We start from the raw sequence: 19,487 nt of genomic DNA, 5'->3' as shown, positions 1-19,487 counted from the left end.
AAAGAAGGGGAGGTTTTTTTCTCCTCTAAATGTGGATATATGTAGCATTATACCTGTAAAATACAGTATCATTTCATGCAGGTACATTGTTCATACACAGGATAACTAAAACAGACAGTAATCAATTATAAGCCTTGTGTCTACAGAAACACAGTGGCTGCGTGCTGCTGCTTAACACCAGTTTGCTAGCATGCTGACAATACCAGCGTTATCATGCTGACATTTCACAAGCAACATTTATAATTTTCGACATCATGGGATAGCTTGTTAGCATTTTATAATGCTAAAGCTAATTAGCACAAAACACAAAGTACAGCTGAGGTTGATGGAATCCAACAATGCTTGCTGTTATCTTGTCATGAACCATTGTATTTCTGTCATATTACTGATTTAATCTTTTCACTTGAAAGTACAAAGCAGTAAAGTAGCCAATCATTGGCTCACGGACAGCAACTGCAAACCTCACACTTATAATAATATGATATGTGATATGATATGATAGCTTTCTCGCTAATGTCTCTACAAGCTTTGAATCATTTGGCGATAGCCAGATTAGCTCCAGTAGTGGACACACAACAAATCCTGTCCAACATCAGTTTCTCCCTCTCTTTATAGTCGCTTTATAGTTTCTCCAAACGTAGTCATGTAGGCTCTTCATCAGTCGAATGTGTCACACTCACTTCCTATCAGTCACCCTGAAAGAATGTGAGAAAAGCAGTGACTAAAAGGCTTTCAGATGAACCCTGGCTCTGATAGAGACTAGCAATGGAGCGAGACGTCTGAATTATGGTCTAACGGGTCTTTGTTTATATTTGTGTGTGTGTTGCTATAGACCGCTGACATGGTGGAGGATGAAGTGGACCCAGACTCCCAGAGCTGGGGAGGCATGAGAGGTGAGAGTGAAACAGTGTCTGATGTCAAGGTTCTGACATTAAGCTTCAACAGGGTGTTATATTGCTGATGACCAAACTGAAGTACAAAAGGCCCCTGAAACCAGCAGGAAGTGATACTGGTCTGTAGTGCAGGCCTAGTAAAGTATCATCAGTGTCTGCAAAGGATTGCAACCCCATGTTAAGTATGATGTTTTAAAAATCAATTAATTGTTGCAGCAGATAGTTCCATGCTCTCAAGTGTTTATTTGACACTAAACAGGCAACGTCAATCTGCTCAGGGAAAATGTGACGGGTATTTTTCACCACATTTTGACCAAAAGATTAAACCATAATCACCAAAATAATCTGCAGATTAATCAATAATGAAAAAATGTGGAACCATTGTAATTGTTGATCCTTGAAATAAAGTTTAAAGTTAGCAGTTTAATAACAACATAGAGCTTTCAAGTCGGAGGTTGACTGGTTAGTTCCAGCAGAATTTTTCCCACTGAATCCCCAACTTTCTTCTTTAATGATATTATTAAGGGTTTATCAGGATTATATTCTCTAATCCACCTTTTATTGGGAAATTTCAGATGTTTTCATTTAACTCAACAACTTCTCAAACTAAATAGCCCTTTGTTTGTGTTAAACGGAGTTTGTCTGTACAAAAATTGAGGTAAAAACATAATTTCTGTAGTACTGTAGGCCTTTTATACCTCTGACCATAAAATAATTCTCGACAGATTGGGGAGGATTATCTGCTGCAGTGTCTACTCAGTCCTCATGTAGTTCAGATCACATCTGGAAAACAGAGGCTATACTGTATGTTGTTGCCATTGTTGATCACCACCATGTCCCAACTCCCCCGGGGTTCAATTCCTGACCCTCTACATTATTATTTAACCTGTATGTGCTCTCTCTGGACAATAGACAGAAAGTCTTAGTCATTGCAATTTGGGTGAAATTGAGTTAAAATTTCCCTGAACATTGAAGAAACCCTAATGACATGTATTCATTTAAACCGGTGTTGCAGAATGGTTACAGTAATCAAATTGGAACAAGTCATTTTTCACATGAATTTAGTAGAAGTTTCAACATGAGTTTTCCCAAAAAAAGTCCCAACATGAACTGGCAGGCCCTAAATGAGTTGGCGTGGGGTTACTCATGAGTTCACTGAGAGAAGTCTCAGGAGTGCCCCAGTGTTATCACCTAATGTGGACTTTTACCTCCAGAACCTGGGACTCCGAAAGTAACTTCACAGCTCAGTATCACATTTCCTTTAAGTATAGATCTAAGGTTAGTTTACAATCCCTGATTACATTGTGACCACGCAGGCAGAACCCTACAGCTCCAGATCAGTTACTGGAGGTAACAACGGAGAGAGGTGATGTCATTTTTCCAGCTGTGGAATTATTGGTGTGTGTTTACAAGTGTGTGTACAGTCCTGGCTGTATCTGAGGCAGAGAGAGAGTTGACAGGATGCCAATCTCATTACCGCGTGTTCGAGTGTGCACAGCAACCGTTTATAATGCTTTCGACGCCTTTGAAACCCAATATTTCTGAAGAGACTCGATTTCCACGAGGTGTAATTTATTTTCAGGCTCTATTATGGTAGTTTTCATAATGGCTCTGCTATTCAAATAAAAACTTGTTCCATCAGATTAATCCCCTTTTCTCTCTTTTCCTCCCTCCCAGAATACAAGGTAAGATTTCGCTTATTTGTTAATGCTTTACAAATAATATTCTTGGCCGCTGTGTTTGGACACTGGATTATGATTGTTTTCCTTAATAAATCTCCCACAATACTTACTTTTTGTGTGTGCCAGATCTACCCTTATGAAGTCCTGGCAGTGACGCATAGAGTGAAAGTGAAGCTTCCCAGAGACGTAGATCGCACCAGACTGGAGGTGAGCTCTAATCTACTTCTCCCCACTCTGATGTTTCCCCCTCTTCTATCCACAGGTCATTAAAAAAGCCTGAGAAAATGTTTAGCTGTGGTTTAAAGAATGACTTGAGAATCAGAATAATGCAGTTCTGGGTAAAGCTGCCAGGCACTTAAGCCAGGAGGAATAAAAGTATCAGACAAAGCTTAGAGCTTTGAGAAGTGCCACCTCCAATTTTAGTAAAGGTGGATACAATTTGCTGTTTTGTTTTTTTTGTTTTTTAAAAAACAAATATACCGTCAAAGCATGTGGACAGTGGTGTCTTTTGTAAGAGCTGTTTTTTCAAAATCTAGTATCAGACCAGTCAGCAGGCAAGAAGATGATAGAAGCCAAGGACAGTACACATATAAAAGGTTAAAAGCTTTGTTTTCTCAATCAGGTGGTAGCACAGACAAGTTATTGACATGAGATACAGAAAAAGGTTACCTTTTTGAAGGTAAAGCACTCGTTAGAGCCTCTGATTGTGAACCACATTAGAAAAAAATAAAAGTATAAAATGCTAAGATTGGTCACCAAATATACTTAACTATTAACTTACCTGGGTGGATTGCCCGAGTAAAGTCTATGTGTGGGAAACACTGTGAATATTATACATTTAATAGGTTACATGTTTTAGGAGACAGTTTTAGGTGCCCTACAGGTAACTCATACACTCACTGCAGGCTACCAGGCGCTCATGGGCACCGTGTCGGCTACCCCTGCCTTAGGCAAAGACCTCTTAGACGAGTCTGTCTACTCGGCAGCCAGTTATTTTGGGCTAACCAGACCAGGTCCCTTCCTAAATTAATGGGGAGAGAAACAGAACTTCAGTTTCAATGATCACATGGACAAAAAAAAACTGCTTTTTCTAACAGGTTACTGTATACTTCTACTGTGAATGCACACAGTTCCATGATACCAAATTCTTTTACAGTTCAAACAAATGTGAGTTTAATGTCTAATCTTTGAATAATCTCACCTTGCTTTGGTTATCCTGTGCATTAGTGTGATATTATCCTCTCGCGTGCCAATTAGAAGTCTGTCTGCAGTTGCACCAACTGGTCGAAACTGTCGTGAATTTCTACTGTGTGTGCTCGCATCAGTGCAACTATGCAATTGGCTGACATGTTTTCCAGTTGAGCTATGGGAAAGCAGATGATTGGCTGTTGGGCGAGTCGGCAGGACATGTGTCATGTGTCTCTGACTTGGGTTGACTGTTGTGTCTTCAAAGCTCACGTTGCTTGCGTAATCATAGTAATGTGTGTGGTGGCATGTATATAGTCGTGATTTATGATCCCACCAAACAGTGTGTCCTTTAGACATGATCAAACAACACCCTGTGTGACATTCACTTGAAGCATACTGACGCCTTTGACCGTTCCTTGACTGGCCTACACAGAGCACTGACCTAAACCCCCATCCAGCACCTTTGGGTGATACAACCGGGCTCAGTGACTGCCCAGCCTCGCTAATGTCCTTGTGGTTGAATGGGATCAAATCCCTGCACACAAGCAGAAGAGAGGAGGCTGTTATAGCAGCAGATTAATTCTCATGGTTTTAGCATGACACATTTAACAAAGACATATGGGTGTATTGGTTTTGGTTGTGTGGTTTTATTTGCTGCAAGAAAACTCTTTAAATGTAAGCTAAATAAAGTCGATAAATTGTTGGACCTGATTTAAAGTGAATATTATTGGCAGCAGTGTTGGTTTTTACCTTCTGATGCTGTATCACATTACCTGCTTTTGCACCGGGTCATTGCAAGTTTACCTTACGCTCACGTCCTATTATAAAAGAAATAAGCACAATTAGACTTAATGTCCCGTATTAACTAATTCCCTCCAGTTGTTTTTCTTACACTACCGATTTACAGATTCAGAACTTTTCATTAAAAACAGGAAATATTTTAAGTAGTCTCAGATAATGTTCCACATGAGAAAAAAAAAAAAGCCCATTTAAAACCTTCAAACTGTGGTTTGTCTTGTGGTGCAGTGCTGATGGTCTTGGAGTTTCATGGAGCTATTTAAAAAGAAATCCCCTTTAAAGTATTTAAACCTTCAGTAACCCTGCTATAAGAACCGCCTGTGAGCCTTTAGATCATGAGAATATTGTCCCAAGAGAAGTCAGACCGTCGCGATATCGAGGTGTTACTGACGCAAGAGATCCCCTTTGTGGTTGGGAACACTAGACTGGAGTGATATTGTCATTAGTGTGTGTGTGTGTGTGTGTGTGTGTGTGTGTGTGTCAGAGAGAAATATTCCAACCTCTGTTTTACCCATGGCTGTTCCTGATCCTTGACCCCAAAGTGGAGTTGGTTTACCAAACTAATCAGTAGCTAAACTCGTATCAAAACTCCAGCTCGGAGCCAAGGGGCACTTCACCACGAGGCGACACTACCAAATGGGATGTTTCTGACCCATAACTGGTGGCTGCTGTGAGGAGCTCAATATTAGACAGAAAGCTTTTGTGCACAGTGCATAATGGAATAGTTCAAGATTTTTGGAAATATACTAGATTAGATCATTTCTCTCAACATGTGTTTGTTACGTACAGAGCTGCAGTCAGGATTAGCCTTTGCATAGAGACTGGAGGCAGGGTCTAAGTTACAGTGTGCTGACATGTATCTTCCTTTGTCTACAACTGCACAGTGTCAGTGTGTATGTCATGCTTCAACTATGATAGTGTCTGCTTATCCCTCCACACAGCAGTGTGGCCGTCCTCCAGCGGTGGTGGAGTCTTGTTAATCCAGTATGCTGGAATGACCAAACAGCCAGCTGTAGGTGTCGCGCTAAAACGTCTTACTGAAAGAACATTTGCATATGTACATTTAATTCAGTGTAGACAGTTAAATCTATTCAGTGACAAGGTAGTCTTTGAGCAGTAGAGACATTCTTGTCCATTAGTTAACTGTCAATAAGTGCATAATAAAGGATTTATTAACCCTAACAAGGCACTGTTTCACTTTAAAGTCAGTAGCTGCTGTGTGTGTGTGTGTGTGTGTGTGTGCGTGCGTGTGTGTGTGTGTATGTATATCAAATACATATATATATATATAGATATAGATATACACACACACACCTTTATTAAGCTTTTTTGTTGCTTATAGGATTAAGACATACATTATTATGCATTTTATATTTATTATTTGTGTGTATATATATACATACATATATTATATATTTGTGTATATATATATATATATATATATATATATATATATACATACATTTAATTGCTAAAAAATGCATAATATGCAATGTATGTCTTAATCCTATGAGCACCAAAAAAGCTTAGTAAAGGTTTATCAATGACATCACAAGTATGTTAGCTGTTAGTGCTGATCTGCCTTTGATGTGGGGCTTTTCGCTGTGATCTCCAGAAAACTCGTGGCTAAAATCCTACAGTGTGAACTTTGCTTAACCAGTACCAGCAGTTTCCATGGTAATCATTCATTCATAAAGATCTACGTTAGCAACTTCATCAACACTATTATTGTTGCTTAGCCCACTTAGCGAACGTTTCTAAAGGGCCAAACACACTGAAAAGTGTCTGATGGTTGTGTTTTGAAGCCCACCTATTGTTTTAACTGGCCAAATGAACATCAAAAGCATTTAGAGGCTTGTCAAACTGCCCTGACACCTGTACTGAGCATGGAATGAATGTATTGGGTTGGAAGCCATATGAATGGTGGTTTTACAATCACCTGCAATAACATTACTTTATGAAATATTACATAATATTTCTTGATCCTCGCGTGGTGTTATTCTGTCAGCTTGGCAGCTGAAGATTTAAAGGATCTGTTTTTGCTTCAGAGAGTATACCACATTCCTCCCTCTGTTGGTTGGTATGGAAACCAGGTGATTTGCTATCAAACTCAAACCGCCTGCCTGTAATTTACTATCACTATCATGATCACACACAACTGCTGTGCACACACACAGCCAAAGTATTACAATAAAGTGTGTATGCTTTTGTTCTGGGTCTAAATCAATACCATGCGTGTTTTTGTTCCATGGTATATTCTTGACATTTACAGAGGAGTTAGTGAGTGTTCGCAACACGAGCCAGGCTGGGTTTTGGATAACAGTTTTGTTTGGATGAACTTCTGAGGGTTGAATTTGGTGTGTTAAACCTCAATACAGAAGGCAATGTAATGCCTGCTCATGTGGTCCACACAAACACGATGTTAGGTTTGGATGAGTGTCGATTGCGCGAGCACAATCTGAGAGTATGACGCTGCTACTGATTTACATACAGCCTGTGTGTGGTAAGGGAAGTGGGAGTGGGAGGGAAATGTCAAGAGGCGAAGGTAATCTCATTGGTTCAGGTAAAAGTTTTGATTAATGGAGCAAAAGAACCACTGTTTTTTTTCAGAATTAGGCTTTGTTCTGATTAACAAACATACTGATGAAACGCATTCATTACAATGTGTGCATTACCCATTTCAATGGTGGCCTATTTTAGATGTGTGTGTTTGATTTAACGTATAAGTTTATAGTAGAGAAATGTACTGAAGTCAATTAAAACAGTAGTTTTAATCCACAATTATTGATGATAATAACAAAGCAAAGAAACAACACTTTGATTTTGTACTGTTGTAGATGTTGTCTTGTGAGGACAGCGTCTTCAAAAAAAGTTTTCTGTTTTGCTTCTCCAGAGACATCTATCTCCTGAGGACTTCAAGCAGGTTTTCGGCATGACCCTGGAGCAGTTTGACCGCCTGGCCCTCTGGAAGAAGAACGACCTAAAGAAGGCAGCACGCCTGTTTTAGACCGAAAAAAAGTACCATCTCAACAAGCGTCCGTCCTGTCCGGGAGGGAGCAGAAAAGAAAACCAACCCATCAGAAATATCTATATATGCACCGCCATGATACCCTTACTTTCCACCTGTAAAACGCCATGCCATCTGCCTGTGACGCTGCGGAGAGGTCGCTCTGTGCGGGGAACATTTTCACGACGTCGAGGCAGCGTCTATAGCTTTTTGTATGCGATGTGGCCCGAATGTTTGACTGACAACCTTACAGACGAGGATGAGGAGCTGCGTTTTGCATGGCCTGTGTTGATGCTCCTCGCCTCCCATGTGGTTTCTGCATCCTCTCCCCTCCCCGGCCATCTCGATGCCTCCATGCACCCCTGAAATAACAGCTTGCAGGCCTTCCTACAGGCCTCTGTGGTTCTGACTGTTTTAATGTGCTCCTTCCTCTACTCTGTCAATCTTGACTTATCTCTCTGTTACCATTTTCACCATAGATTGTGTTCACTTTGCGAGGGTTTATCATCTTATCTGTCTCGACATATCATCTGTTTGCTGCTCTGCCTTTTCTCTCTCGCTGTCTCTCCATCATATCTTCCCTGCACTAAATGACTATGCCATTACTTCAGGACAGTGAAGAGACTGCTGACTTGTACACACTCACTGTTGAAGCATTTCAAGGCCAAAGACCGGAATAAGAGTCCAGCTTCTCTGATCTTTGATTTAAAAAATCACCACTTTTGTTCTCAATTTTTCCCTCGTGTTCCTTTCAATCAGAGAAGTTGGGAAAGAGTGGGTGGTTTTGATATGCGTGCCCTGATGTGTTTGAATGCTGTCCCGTATTTTACACAAGCATCTCATAAATCAGCACAGATAGGAGAGCCAGGGCTGGATAAGGGCCACTACATGGCAGTGAGTAACACATAGAGGGGGGGTTGAGAAAAAGGAGTAGCCCTGCAGAAAGCGTACAGTACAGAGGGCTCCAGGGTGTGCAAAGGTGTCAAACATGCAGCATTGCCAGAGTGACATCACTTACATCGAAAAAACAAAAAGAAATTATTTTTATAAGCTATTTTTGACTCCAATCATGAGACGCAGCTGAGAGAAATCATGATTTTGTTACCAGAACAAAAAGCCCATGCTTTGTTAAGCTTCACAAACCTGCAGCAGCACTTAAGCGTAACAAGTGGGAGTCTTGCTTGATTTAAAAAACTCAATACTACAACTCAATACAATACTATATCTTCTCAGATAGAGATTTAACTCTTTATATGTTTGTTGTTTGGAAGCATTGTCTCGTACAGTAAAAAAAGCTCCACATTTAAGCTGAAGTCCGTCGGCTTTGCTTGATGATTTCTGGACCGCAAACCGATCAACTCGCCAACTAACATACTGTGAGATGTATGTGAACATATACTGGATATATGCCAGATATATTTGTCTGTATACAAGCCATGGTGTATAACTCTTCAGGCATGCATGAGGGTGGGAAAATGGGGTTTGTCCACTGACCTCAGTTTAAAAATGTATGAAAACATTATCATTAATGTGGTTTGAGTGATTGATTATTTTCTCAAATGAATTGCCTGGTCAGCTGCTTACATTAGCTTGTGTTAGATATTTATTTAATTGCAAAATTGAGGAAGGGAGTTTATTTTGAAATGTTAGGGGTGTAGTGTTGAATGAATAGCATCACCAAGAAGAGCTTTTTGAAGTGAAACATAAAAATTTTGAGTTGAATCTGAGTGTCAAATGAATTTTGCTCCTGTAAGTAACACACTAACTGTTGTCATAAAGTGTCATGTCCCCTTTCTAATATTCATCTGCTATTAAAGTGCTTTATCCAAACTACAGAGTCCCGTTGGATTGGAGTGCTTGAGTTTGTCAAATGAAAAGGTATTTGAAGGAAATGTGTGGATGTTTTTTTAAGATACAAGGGGGAAAGAAGTTTTCACTTATGTTGTTCTGATACCTGGGAAAGGTTATCCAAACAGTGACGAAAAGAAGTTGGATATAAACACTCTGGCTGGTGTTAAAAATCATCGGCGGGGAGGGTCAGTGTCAAATTTATACAGCTGAAGAAACATTAGCATAAGCCAGGGCTATAAAGGTCAGGCTCTGGCAGCAGAAAAGGCCAAAATCAGCCTGAGTTTTCCCAAAATCTAACAAAAACTAAGACTGATGACTGATTCACACTGCAGCAGAAAGGCTCAACTTTTCTGATTTCTTGAACACATTTTAAATCTTTTTTTTTTTTTTAAATTCATCTTGAAAAATCTTCTGGAGAGATTCCTAGAGTCAAGGTGTCAAGGTGCTCCATTCAAGCAAAGTCTCAGACCAAAGAGTGTAATAGACCCACCAAGCCACTAGAGGACAGCGTGCCACGGTTTGCCCCACCGAGGTGCAAAAAGTGCATTATCAAGTGGTTATTTTCTGGTTAAATTATGAAATGACAGAAGCAAAAAGATAAATGTAGTACAAAAACTCATCTAGGGAGGAGGTTGGGGTTCAGTTAGCTACTCAACTCCCATGTGAAGCCTGTCAATGATCTTTTCCTAAACCTAACCAAATACTTTTGGTGCCTTTATTTCAAAAGTGTAACCGGGCGTTGCATATTTATTATTGCTAACTTTTCCGCAGAGTGCAACCCATCCTTATATAAAAACGACTGAAAAGGTCTATTGCCAGTAAATCTCCAAACAACAGGTATCACTTTTCAAAATACATTATGGCATATCACCGCATGCTCAAAATTTGGATAGGTTTTGGCACGAGGAGTGAGATTGGCCTGAGTTAGGGTAAGAATAGGGCGGGTCTTGCCTTCACCAACCCAGGGGGAAAAAAGAGTACTTGCCATAGTTGTGCGCACAGTATGATGAATTCTTGGCAAACATAGTGCACTGCTTTGGGTAGCACCTCCAAATAAATTGGTAACTAACAAAATTACTGGCTTGTTTACAATATGTATGATTGTTTCTTGCACATTGGACCTATCTTTAGGAATATTGCCATGTTCCTTGATGTCATTTACTATATTGAGCACCAGGGTGCAAAGTTAACTTTGTTGTCCACTGACCAAATGGCTCGTGACTCAGTAGATTACCATCACCACTACTATATTTTACCAGCATTTGGTTGGCTGCTGCATATTTTGTGCCCTTGTTAGCACAAGGTTATAAAACCGATAGAACAACCAGAGCTGCAACGCAGTTTTCCTTCAAGTTTAGAGTTTGTAGACCACAACCATAATCCGAGCTGTTTCAAACATGATTGAATTTGTTGTCTAAAAATCTGCCACACAAAAAGCAGTGTGTTTTACTGCATGTACAGACTAGCTGTGACAATGCTGAGTCACAAGTCAATAATAAAAGTAAATGTGAAATTGTAATCTGCACCAGCATATTACATGTTTGCCACTACTCACTTCAACAGCCATCTGCTAGCATCTGTGTAGATGGACCATGGATCTGATGGGATCCATCATACATCGGGCAGGGTGTTACAAGGCTCCAATTGTAAAGCAACTTCAGAAGATGTAATATCTTTCTGGTTTGATTCATCATATGTTGGGGGCTAGGTTACATCTATAGTCAAGAAAGATGAACACTCATCCAAAAAATGGTAATATGAGCAGAAATGTCAAATGGAGCATGAAGCCTACAGTGTGAATGTAGCCAGAGTGACATCAGAGTAGGGAGAGGAGGAAAAACCCACCCAGACTGGATTACACAAGCAGAGAGACCTTTCATCTCTTTAGGCAAACAGGCCTCCGACTCAGAGAAAACAACACTGGAGACTTTCACACATTGTTCAGAGCCTGTGGTGTAAGATTCACGTCGAGAAACAATATTTATTCTCATAGTTTGAGTTTTGTGTTTTTGTGTTTTCTCCACTGCCTCCGACGGCAGAGTGACATCTCTGCAGTCTGAGTAAAGGCCTTTATAGATACAGAGTGCATGCTGAAGAAAAAAACACATTTTTATTGTAAAGGGAATGTAAGTTCAGTGCCTCATAAACAGTTCAAAATGTGTATTTGTTTATACAATTATTCATTAGATATCATTATTAATAAAAAAACATCAGTCTCTGATCAAAGATGTGATGAGTGATGATATGTTATGGCTGAATCTCATTGGCTCATTTGTTTCCCAACTCGCTTTTCGGGAGATTTTCAGGGAAAAATCTGACGTCCACCTTGTAATAAATGTAAAATTTTATGTGTTGACTCTTATTCAATATATTCTTATTCCAAATGGCTGTAATGAACTACCTTACTGGAATGTTATTAAAATAATGAGTAGAAAATGAATGAAGAACACATGCGAACCTGCCAAGAGAAGACTATTTAACTTTAATCATGTATTCTCACCGTTGGTAAAACTGGTCGCTTTCTCATCTTAATTTGCTTCACCTCTGTCATATCCTCCTCTCTAAGCCCTTTAACAACCACATTTCCATTGATATTGAATTTTTTTTATCCAATTAAATCTGAGCTGGGTGCTCTGTGTCCTAAGGGGAGCTCCAGGGGTCTACACCACGATGAGAATTAATTCATAATATCACTTTATTACATTTATTAGACAATCAACATCATGTACTGTAGTTTCAGGCTATATTAAAACACTGTGGTTGAGGTTAGGGAAAGATTACACATCCTGCCTCGTGCTTGTGTTGCAAATTAGTATTAAAATGTCGGCAGTAAAAGTCAGGATGTCTCTGCTGCTTCAACTTTGACCATTGTTTTTTTTTTTTAAAGTCTGTCTCTTCTTAGCAGCGATAGAAGTAACTAATTACAAGTTCTCAAATTAAGTAATAAAACCATTTTTGGGGGCACTTGGACTTTTTCCAGTATTTTTAAAGTCTTTTAAGTCTTTTAATGTTACTCTAACTTAAGTATGCACTACACCATGTAATCTACTTACGTAGTTACCATGTAAAATCATAACTGAGTAATGAATACAATTTGAATTAATATCTAAACCTTTCATCTGCATTTCTTGTAGCCAGTATGGCTATCCTATCACAAACGGGCCAATGAAAAAACCCTGACATATGGACAAACAAGTAAAATTTATAGTACACTACTCTTAATGCATTAATGTAGTTAACTTTGATTAAGCTGAGGTTAACTCAGAGAGGATAGTCTTATTAATTCAAAATTCAATATTGATGTGATATAGTCCATCCATTGTCTGTTACCACTTATCCTTTAAGTACTAACCAAGCCAAACACTGCTAAGCTTCCGAGGTCAGAGGGGATCGGCTCGCCCAGTGTCGGCTGGGATCGGCTCCATTTTTTGCAGAATATTATGATGTCACAGTGCATTATCCTTTGACCTTTTGATAACATATGTCATAACTTCATAATGTTATCCTCTTAGACATTTAAATGTCAAATTTTATTGTACTTAATGTATGAATTCTTGAGTAATGGCCAAAAATGTGTTTTTTGTGAGGACACAGTGACTGTGACCGTGACCTCTGACCTTTAGCCACCAGATTCTAATCAGTGCATACTTGAGTCATAGTGGATATTTGTACCAAATTTGAAGAAATTCCTCCAATGTGTTACATAGCATATTACTATTACTTGTAATTCACTTGTATTGAGTAATATTTCAGTAACTGTACTTGAGCACAGATTTTTAGTACTCTTTCCACCACTGCTTGTCAGTCAGCTGACATTATGAAAGCACAATACAACATTTCTGGAGGAGCCCATTCAATCCCACTCAGATGAATGTGTTTTTATTTTTTTCAGAACCCAGAAGAGGAAAAGCATTATTCAGCATTATTAAAACATATTATTTCTGTCAGGTTATTAGGAATTAGTAAGAACACATCATTTCCAAGCATTTTCCACACGAAAACTCTGTAACCATCACGTGGATTTTATGGTGGAAAGCTACCAAGAACATTTACTCAGGTACTGCACTACTACTAGAGTATTTCCATTTATATGTACGTGTATACTTATGGTGAACTGAACTGCAATCCACACTGTAACAAAAGGTGATTTTGACAGATTAAGCCTAATTTTGAATGTTGATTCAGCTTGTAACAATAGATGATTCTGTGTGTGATGTTGTTTTATTGCTGTGTTATTTATTTTGAGTTTCATCAATTGTTGAGAGTAGCCCCTTTTAGTTAGAAAATGCGCCACATTTGCAGCCAGGTAAAGGCTGCAATCTGCTGTCTTGTCTATGTGAAACAGAGGTGTAATATTCCTCCTTTTCAAAAAAAAACACCACTGGGGTAGGCGTAAACATGTGACATGACGTGAAGCACGAAGTCGGGTGTGAAGAGTGACGAGTGATCTGGTTATTGACGATTCTCTCGGCTGAGATGGTTAGCATCTCTCGGATCTCAGCGGCTTTCCAGTTGCTCATCCATGGATGCAGTGATAAACTGGCTGCTGTGATCAGCTGTTTCCTGCTTTTAAAATTCCCTGCTGTGGGTCAGTGCATGTCATCGACACCCCCGCCCATGTCACGCAATTGCCGGCACATCGACGCCTTGGATTTACATAGCAATGGAGGCGGCAAAAAGTGTACCCTCCCGGGCGCCATATTGGCAGACCAAAACAGACCCCCAATATGCCGCGGTCTGTCTAAATTTGCGGACCTAGCCGCAAAAAGGACAGCCAAATTGGCGGGTTGCTGTCCAGTATAAAACCGCTTAGTGACACACATACGTCTGCCTCTGAGGAGGAAGACAGTGAGCCAGAGCTGCTAGGAGGAGATACCACTGAACCCCCCACATCCACATCAAGCACCACATATTGTGCAGTGTGCACCTAAAGGACCAAGTGGTAGACCCATACTTACTTACCTATCTCTGAACCTTTTTAACAGCAGCTATTCTGACATGATATAGTGTGGCAAACACAGGTGATACTAGTGGCATTAACTAGCCTAAGGTCCAGATTCAGCTTCACTTAAATTGAACAGAAGCTTTTCATGTCAAAATGACTGTTGTGCAAATGGTCTATGCATAAACCTATAAGTAAGCCACTGTTAGCCACGGTACTCAATCTTGTATTTAAGTATTTCAGTATATAATCCTTTGAGATGTGTGTCCATAACTACTTAATATGTATCCTAGGCATCTCAAGATCCAGAGAGGAGGGTCCTGTTCAGCCATGTCTGAAAATGTTCCCAAGAACTCAACATGGAACAAGGAAGAGGGCATTCAACAGTACGACTAGATTTACAACTAGTATGCCGGAATTGGCCTTCACATCCAAGACCCCTTCATTTAGAGAAGACTAGATGCATGTGGCAATGCCAAGTATACCAGCCACCAAATTCAGAATGAGATTCTCCAGGGATTAGCGGAAATTACCCAAAAACAAATCATAGCAGAAGTAAAGGAAGGTGAGGTGTTTAGTGCGTTGGCTGACGAAACTAAAGACTTACAAAAAAAACAACAGATAACCTGTGCGTTAATATTAGCGTGGTGCCATCCATGAAAGCTTCCTGCACTTCCAGTCAGCGGAAAGCCTGGATGCAGAGGGTCTGACTAAAATGATAGTGAAGTGTCTAGAGAAGCAAGGTCTGGACTACAAAAATAATCTAGTAGGGCAGGGCTATGATGGTGCATCAATGAGTAGGAAGCATTCTGGTGTGTCTGCACGTATTAAGAGCGATGCAAGATTTGCATTTTATGTGCACTGTAATGCACACTGCTTGAACTTAGTTCTTGTTGATGTGGTGAAGTCAGTGTCTGAAGCTGGTGACTTTTTGCACTTGTGCAGAACATGTTTAGATTTGTATCTGGCTCTGCTGTTCATATCAAGTGGCTTGCTGTTCAGAAAGAGCTGTATCCACAGGAGAAGCCTAGGGAACTACAAAGACTTACAGATGTTAGGTGGGCATGCAGATACATGGCATGTCGTAATCTGAGGGACAGGCTTCCAGCGGTTCTGAGGCTTCTACAGGAAATTTCACTTGAGGATAGTAGTGATAGAAAAGTGGAAGCAAAGGGTCTTCTGGCTCAGATAGATTTACAGTTCACAGGGCTTTTGGTTACCTTTGTAAAGTGCTTGGTGAGGTCAAAAGCCTCGCTGACATGCTCCAATCCAGCAGTCTTGATCTGACGAGGGCTGTAGATCTAGTTGGCGCCCTTACAGACACATTGCAAGGCTACAGAAGTGAAGCTTATTTTAGTGAGCTATGGAAAGAAATCGAAGAACTGGTAGAGCACTGCAAAATCAGCACCGAAGCACTAAGAGACAGCCTAAAGCCAGTTCTAGATTTCTCGACTCGCTTATAATGAGCTCTGTTGGACAGAGGTACAGTGGCCGCCAGAGTGATGAGGGCTTCAACAGAGCTATCTTTTATCAGGTACTTGACTGTCTCACAGCTGAGCTGGAGAGGCGTTTTTCAAAGAAGAATTGTGAGATAATGCAAGGGCTGCAGTCTCTTGACCCAAAGAGTACAACATTCTTGAAAGAGGAGCCTCTGTTCACCTTTGCACAGACCTTTGAGTCAGATTTAGAAGAGCTCAAACATGAGGTTCACCAAACCAGGCGGCTTCTCCAGAGGAGAGAGACAAGTGGAGTAGACAGTTTCTCTGCAAAAAAACTAATTTAAAAACCACCTCAGGACAACAATGGTTGATGACAGGTTAAGTCACCTTGGCATTCTCAGTGTTGAGTCAAGGAGGGCACATACCCTCAACATGGATGAGTTTGTGAAACATTTTGCCAGTTCTCACCAGAACTGAAGAACAGGGACATGCACATGATTACAGAGGGGCAGGGGCTCAAAGTCAGAAAAGGGCGCATGCATAGCGTGCGCCAAATTTTTTTTCAGGCCTTAATAACACAATATGTAGATTAATGTAAAATTAATCAACAAAGTACTTATAGAAAGCTAACTACTTAGCTGTGTATCCTGTGTAGCTGTGAGTGATATGCAATTGCCATTTCTTTTGTGTCAACAAATTATTGTCAACATGAGTTTATTCACATTATCATAATACTGAGATTTGGAAGACATGCAATTCAGCTGCAATTCTAAAAAGCAATAAAACAGGTTTATTATTAGGCTAATTATTGTTGAAGATAATGACTTTAACATTGAACACTGAAAAAAATACAAAAATAAATAATGGAAAAAACTTAAATGTGAAAATCAGTGTCCCTCCCTTCTCCCTTACAGCAGCAACACACACACACACAAACATAGATAACGTAGCCTGAGACCTATATTAGCTAGACAATAAGCTAGACCAATTTCCCAACTTCCCGAAACCGAGTCATGACTTCTGAACTGCTAGGCTAAGACTAATATGATATGTTTTCCAAGGTTGCACATTAACACAGCTTGCATAACAAAAAGAAAATCATGGGAGGGCAAGTGCAAACTAGAAATACAGGCTACACATCTAAAAATGTGACAAAACCAAGAAATTACTACTGTGACTGCTACTGTGAATGTTAGCAGGAACAGCAATGTTTACAACAGCAAAGTCACAATAGACTCAATATCTGGAAGAAGTTTAAGATTTGTGGCAAGATAAACAGCCTACACAGACAGCTGTCATATTAGATTATTCACAACTCTCATTAACAAGCAGTTAGCTTAAGAAGCACAAATGGGTGCTTTTCTGAAATATAACTCATATTTAAGCACGTTGAATAAGTGGAAGGCGACTTGTTAGCCCCCAAAAGGAAGTTATGTTAATGGATTTATAACTCACAAAGGTTCAAGTCGCTCCACTGTCACGTCTCATCTATGTGCCTGGTGGAGTTCTCTATGAGGCAGCGGCTTCTCTCTCTCTCTACAATATATATATATATATATATATATATATATATATATATATATATATATATATATATATATATATATAGATATAGATATAGATATATACATTTCTTTTGTTAAATAAACTATAAAGTATAAAGTATTTCACTGACTAATCTCCTGTATGCTTGAGTTTTACTTTTTGAAAATATTTCCACTTGGTGACTCACTCTTAGGCCCTAGAGGGTTTACAGGTTTTTGCTCTCCTGATGACATACCCAAAATAAATCAAGAATAGCTCCACAACTATAAGGTCAATAAGCATGGACTTGGTAGGTAAGACTTCAGGGAATATAATCCTAGTGTCAGTAACATTGTCAGTGTTACTATACCTGAGTAAACTGTGCTAAACAAAGGGGGAAATTTACATTTTTTTCCTCGCCTAAATTTCATTTTAGATTAGACAGTGGATAACACCATGACAGCAATGATTCCATGCACTGATATGCTACTGAATTCATTCAGCAACTCCTTGACTCCAACTGTAGCAAAGTATATGGGAATTCAATAAAGTACATTGATTCTACAAGGATTTAGTAAGGAAATGACCAGGTGGATTCTTCTTTTGGCCCAGTTCCAAATAGTTTTTTTTACCTTTTATTTTATTATGATTTATTTATATATTTAGCATGTGTATCATCAGATTCTACCATTGTGAACAGTATAAAATCAATAAAATAAAATAAATTTTATTTTATTTTTCAATAAAACAAGATGAAAAGGTAAGTAAACAATATTAGTTGCGTTTTTGTTTAGGGGCTAACGTGAGCTGGTTAGCTCAGGCCAAGCTATGCTTGGTATCAATGGAGAGGGTAGTGTCTGTTGTTTCAGAGGAGACCAAACATGAGTGTTTAGAGACCGGGCACCGTATATGATCCCGTTACATGCCGACTGTCACGTTATCGTAATTTGATTTATGAGTTATGACTAAACTATTAAAGTTGTTGCCAAACAAATGTTTTTGGACAAAATACACTTGGACTGTTGTTTTGGTGCTGTTAATGGACCATCACAGCGTTTTATTAACTTTGTACAGGCAGTTTAATTATGTCACTGTTATTCTGGACCCCAGAATAACGATGACAAAATATTTTCCATTATTAGTGTATGGACCACCTGATAAAGCCTTACCCACCCTCTAGCCACCCCTTGTAAAAAAGTCTAGTTCCGCCCCTGCTTCCACCCCTCCACATTTGTCTGGCAGTAGACTAATAATTACTGTGTACTCAGTTACAATCACAGATTAAGATTTTGAATATGAGAGTTAGAAGTTAGGAGGGTGGATTTTACCCTGCTTTTGATTCTTAGAGTGTAGCCTATTTTATGTTGCTGGTGAAACATCTGTAAGGTCTTTGTCATAGAAAAACATCCTTATTTTGGAGCCACATGAGCTCGTGCTTGGTGCTCCTGAGAGCAGACACGTCTCCTCTCACACACATGGCTGAGAGGCACACAGGACCCGCCTCCTGTGACGCAGACTGTGATTGGTCGAGCCTGCTGTCAGTTAGTCACTGCTGGGGGTTTGCCGGACGCACCCTCCCTGCTTCTATTGTCACCGGCCTGAGAATAAGACGTGTTTTGAACACTGAAAAATGGAGGAAAACGACAAAGGTAAGTCTCTGGCTGCTTTCAGACACTTTCACCTTGTCGACTTTCATTCACGAGTTGTTCGCTGTCTGTTCGCTGTTAGCTTGGCTTGTTGTCACGGGGCCGCTAGCTAGGTGTGAGTGTGTGACTGATGGGAGAGGAGGAGGATGGGGGCTCGTATTTACTGAAACAAATAAAATAATAATAACTATAGAAAACAAAGCACAGTTACATAGATCAGTGCATCACAAGCACAAAATACACACACACACACACACACACACCCACACACACCCACACACACACACACACACACACACAAAAATGTTATATGTTATAAGTGTAACAGTGTGTATAGTGTTTACAGAGTGTTCCACTGAGTGGTGCCCCCTCCAGAGAAAGATGTAAAGATGTACAGTGGTTTATTGTCACTTTTGTGTTCGTTACTTTGCTGTTACTCTCCTTAACAGCCCAACAATATTGTTAAAGGTCGTTATAGGGTCTATATGGCATTTATTGTGACTTTTATAGTGAATTT

General features: G+C 39.7%; 1 protein-coding gene across 1 annotated transcript in view; it reads left to right on the top strand.

Moving 5' to 3' along the window:
- The window catches only part of ablim2 (actin binding LIM protein family, member 2), a 74,024-nt gene extending 64,618 nt beyond the window's left edge, over positions 1–9,406 (top strand). Inside the window, exons 18-21 of the mRNA XM_073475269.1 lie at positions 833–893; positions 2,571–2,578; positions 2,702–2,782; positions 7,455–9,406. Of these exons, the coding sequence (XP_073331370.1) occupies positions 833–893; positions 2,571–2,578; positions 2,702–2,782; positions 7,455–7,568 (264 nt within the window). The 3' untranslated portion in view covers positions 7,569–9,406. The remainder of the gene's footprint in view (positions 1–832; positions 894–2,570; positions 2,579–2,701; positions 2,783–7,454) is intronic.
- Positions 9,407–19,487: the final 10,081 nt, after the last annotated feature.

This window comes from Pagrus major, chromosome 10, assembly GCF_040436345.1.
Source record: "Pagrus major chromosome 10, Pma_NU_1.0".
NCBI lineage: Eukaryota > Metazoa > Chordata > Actinopteri > Spariformes > Sparidae > Pagrus > Pagrus major.
This window is presented reverse-complemented; position numbering and strand designations above follow the sequence as displayed.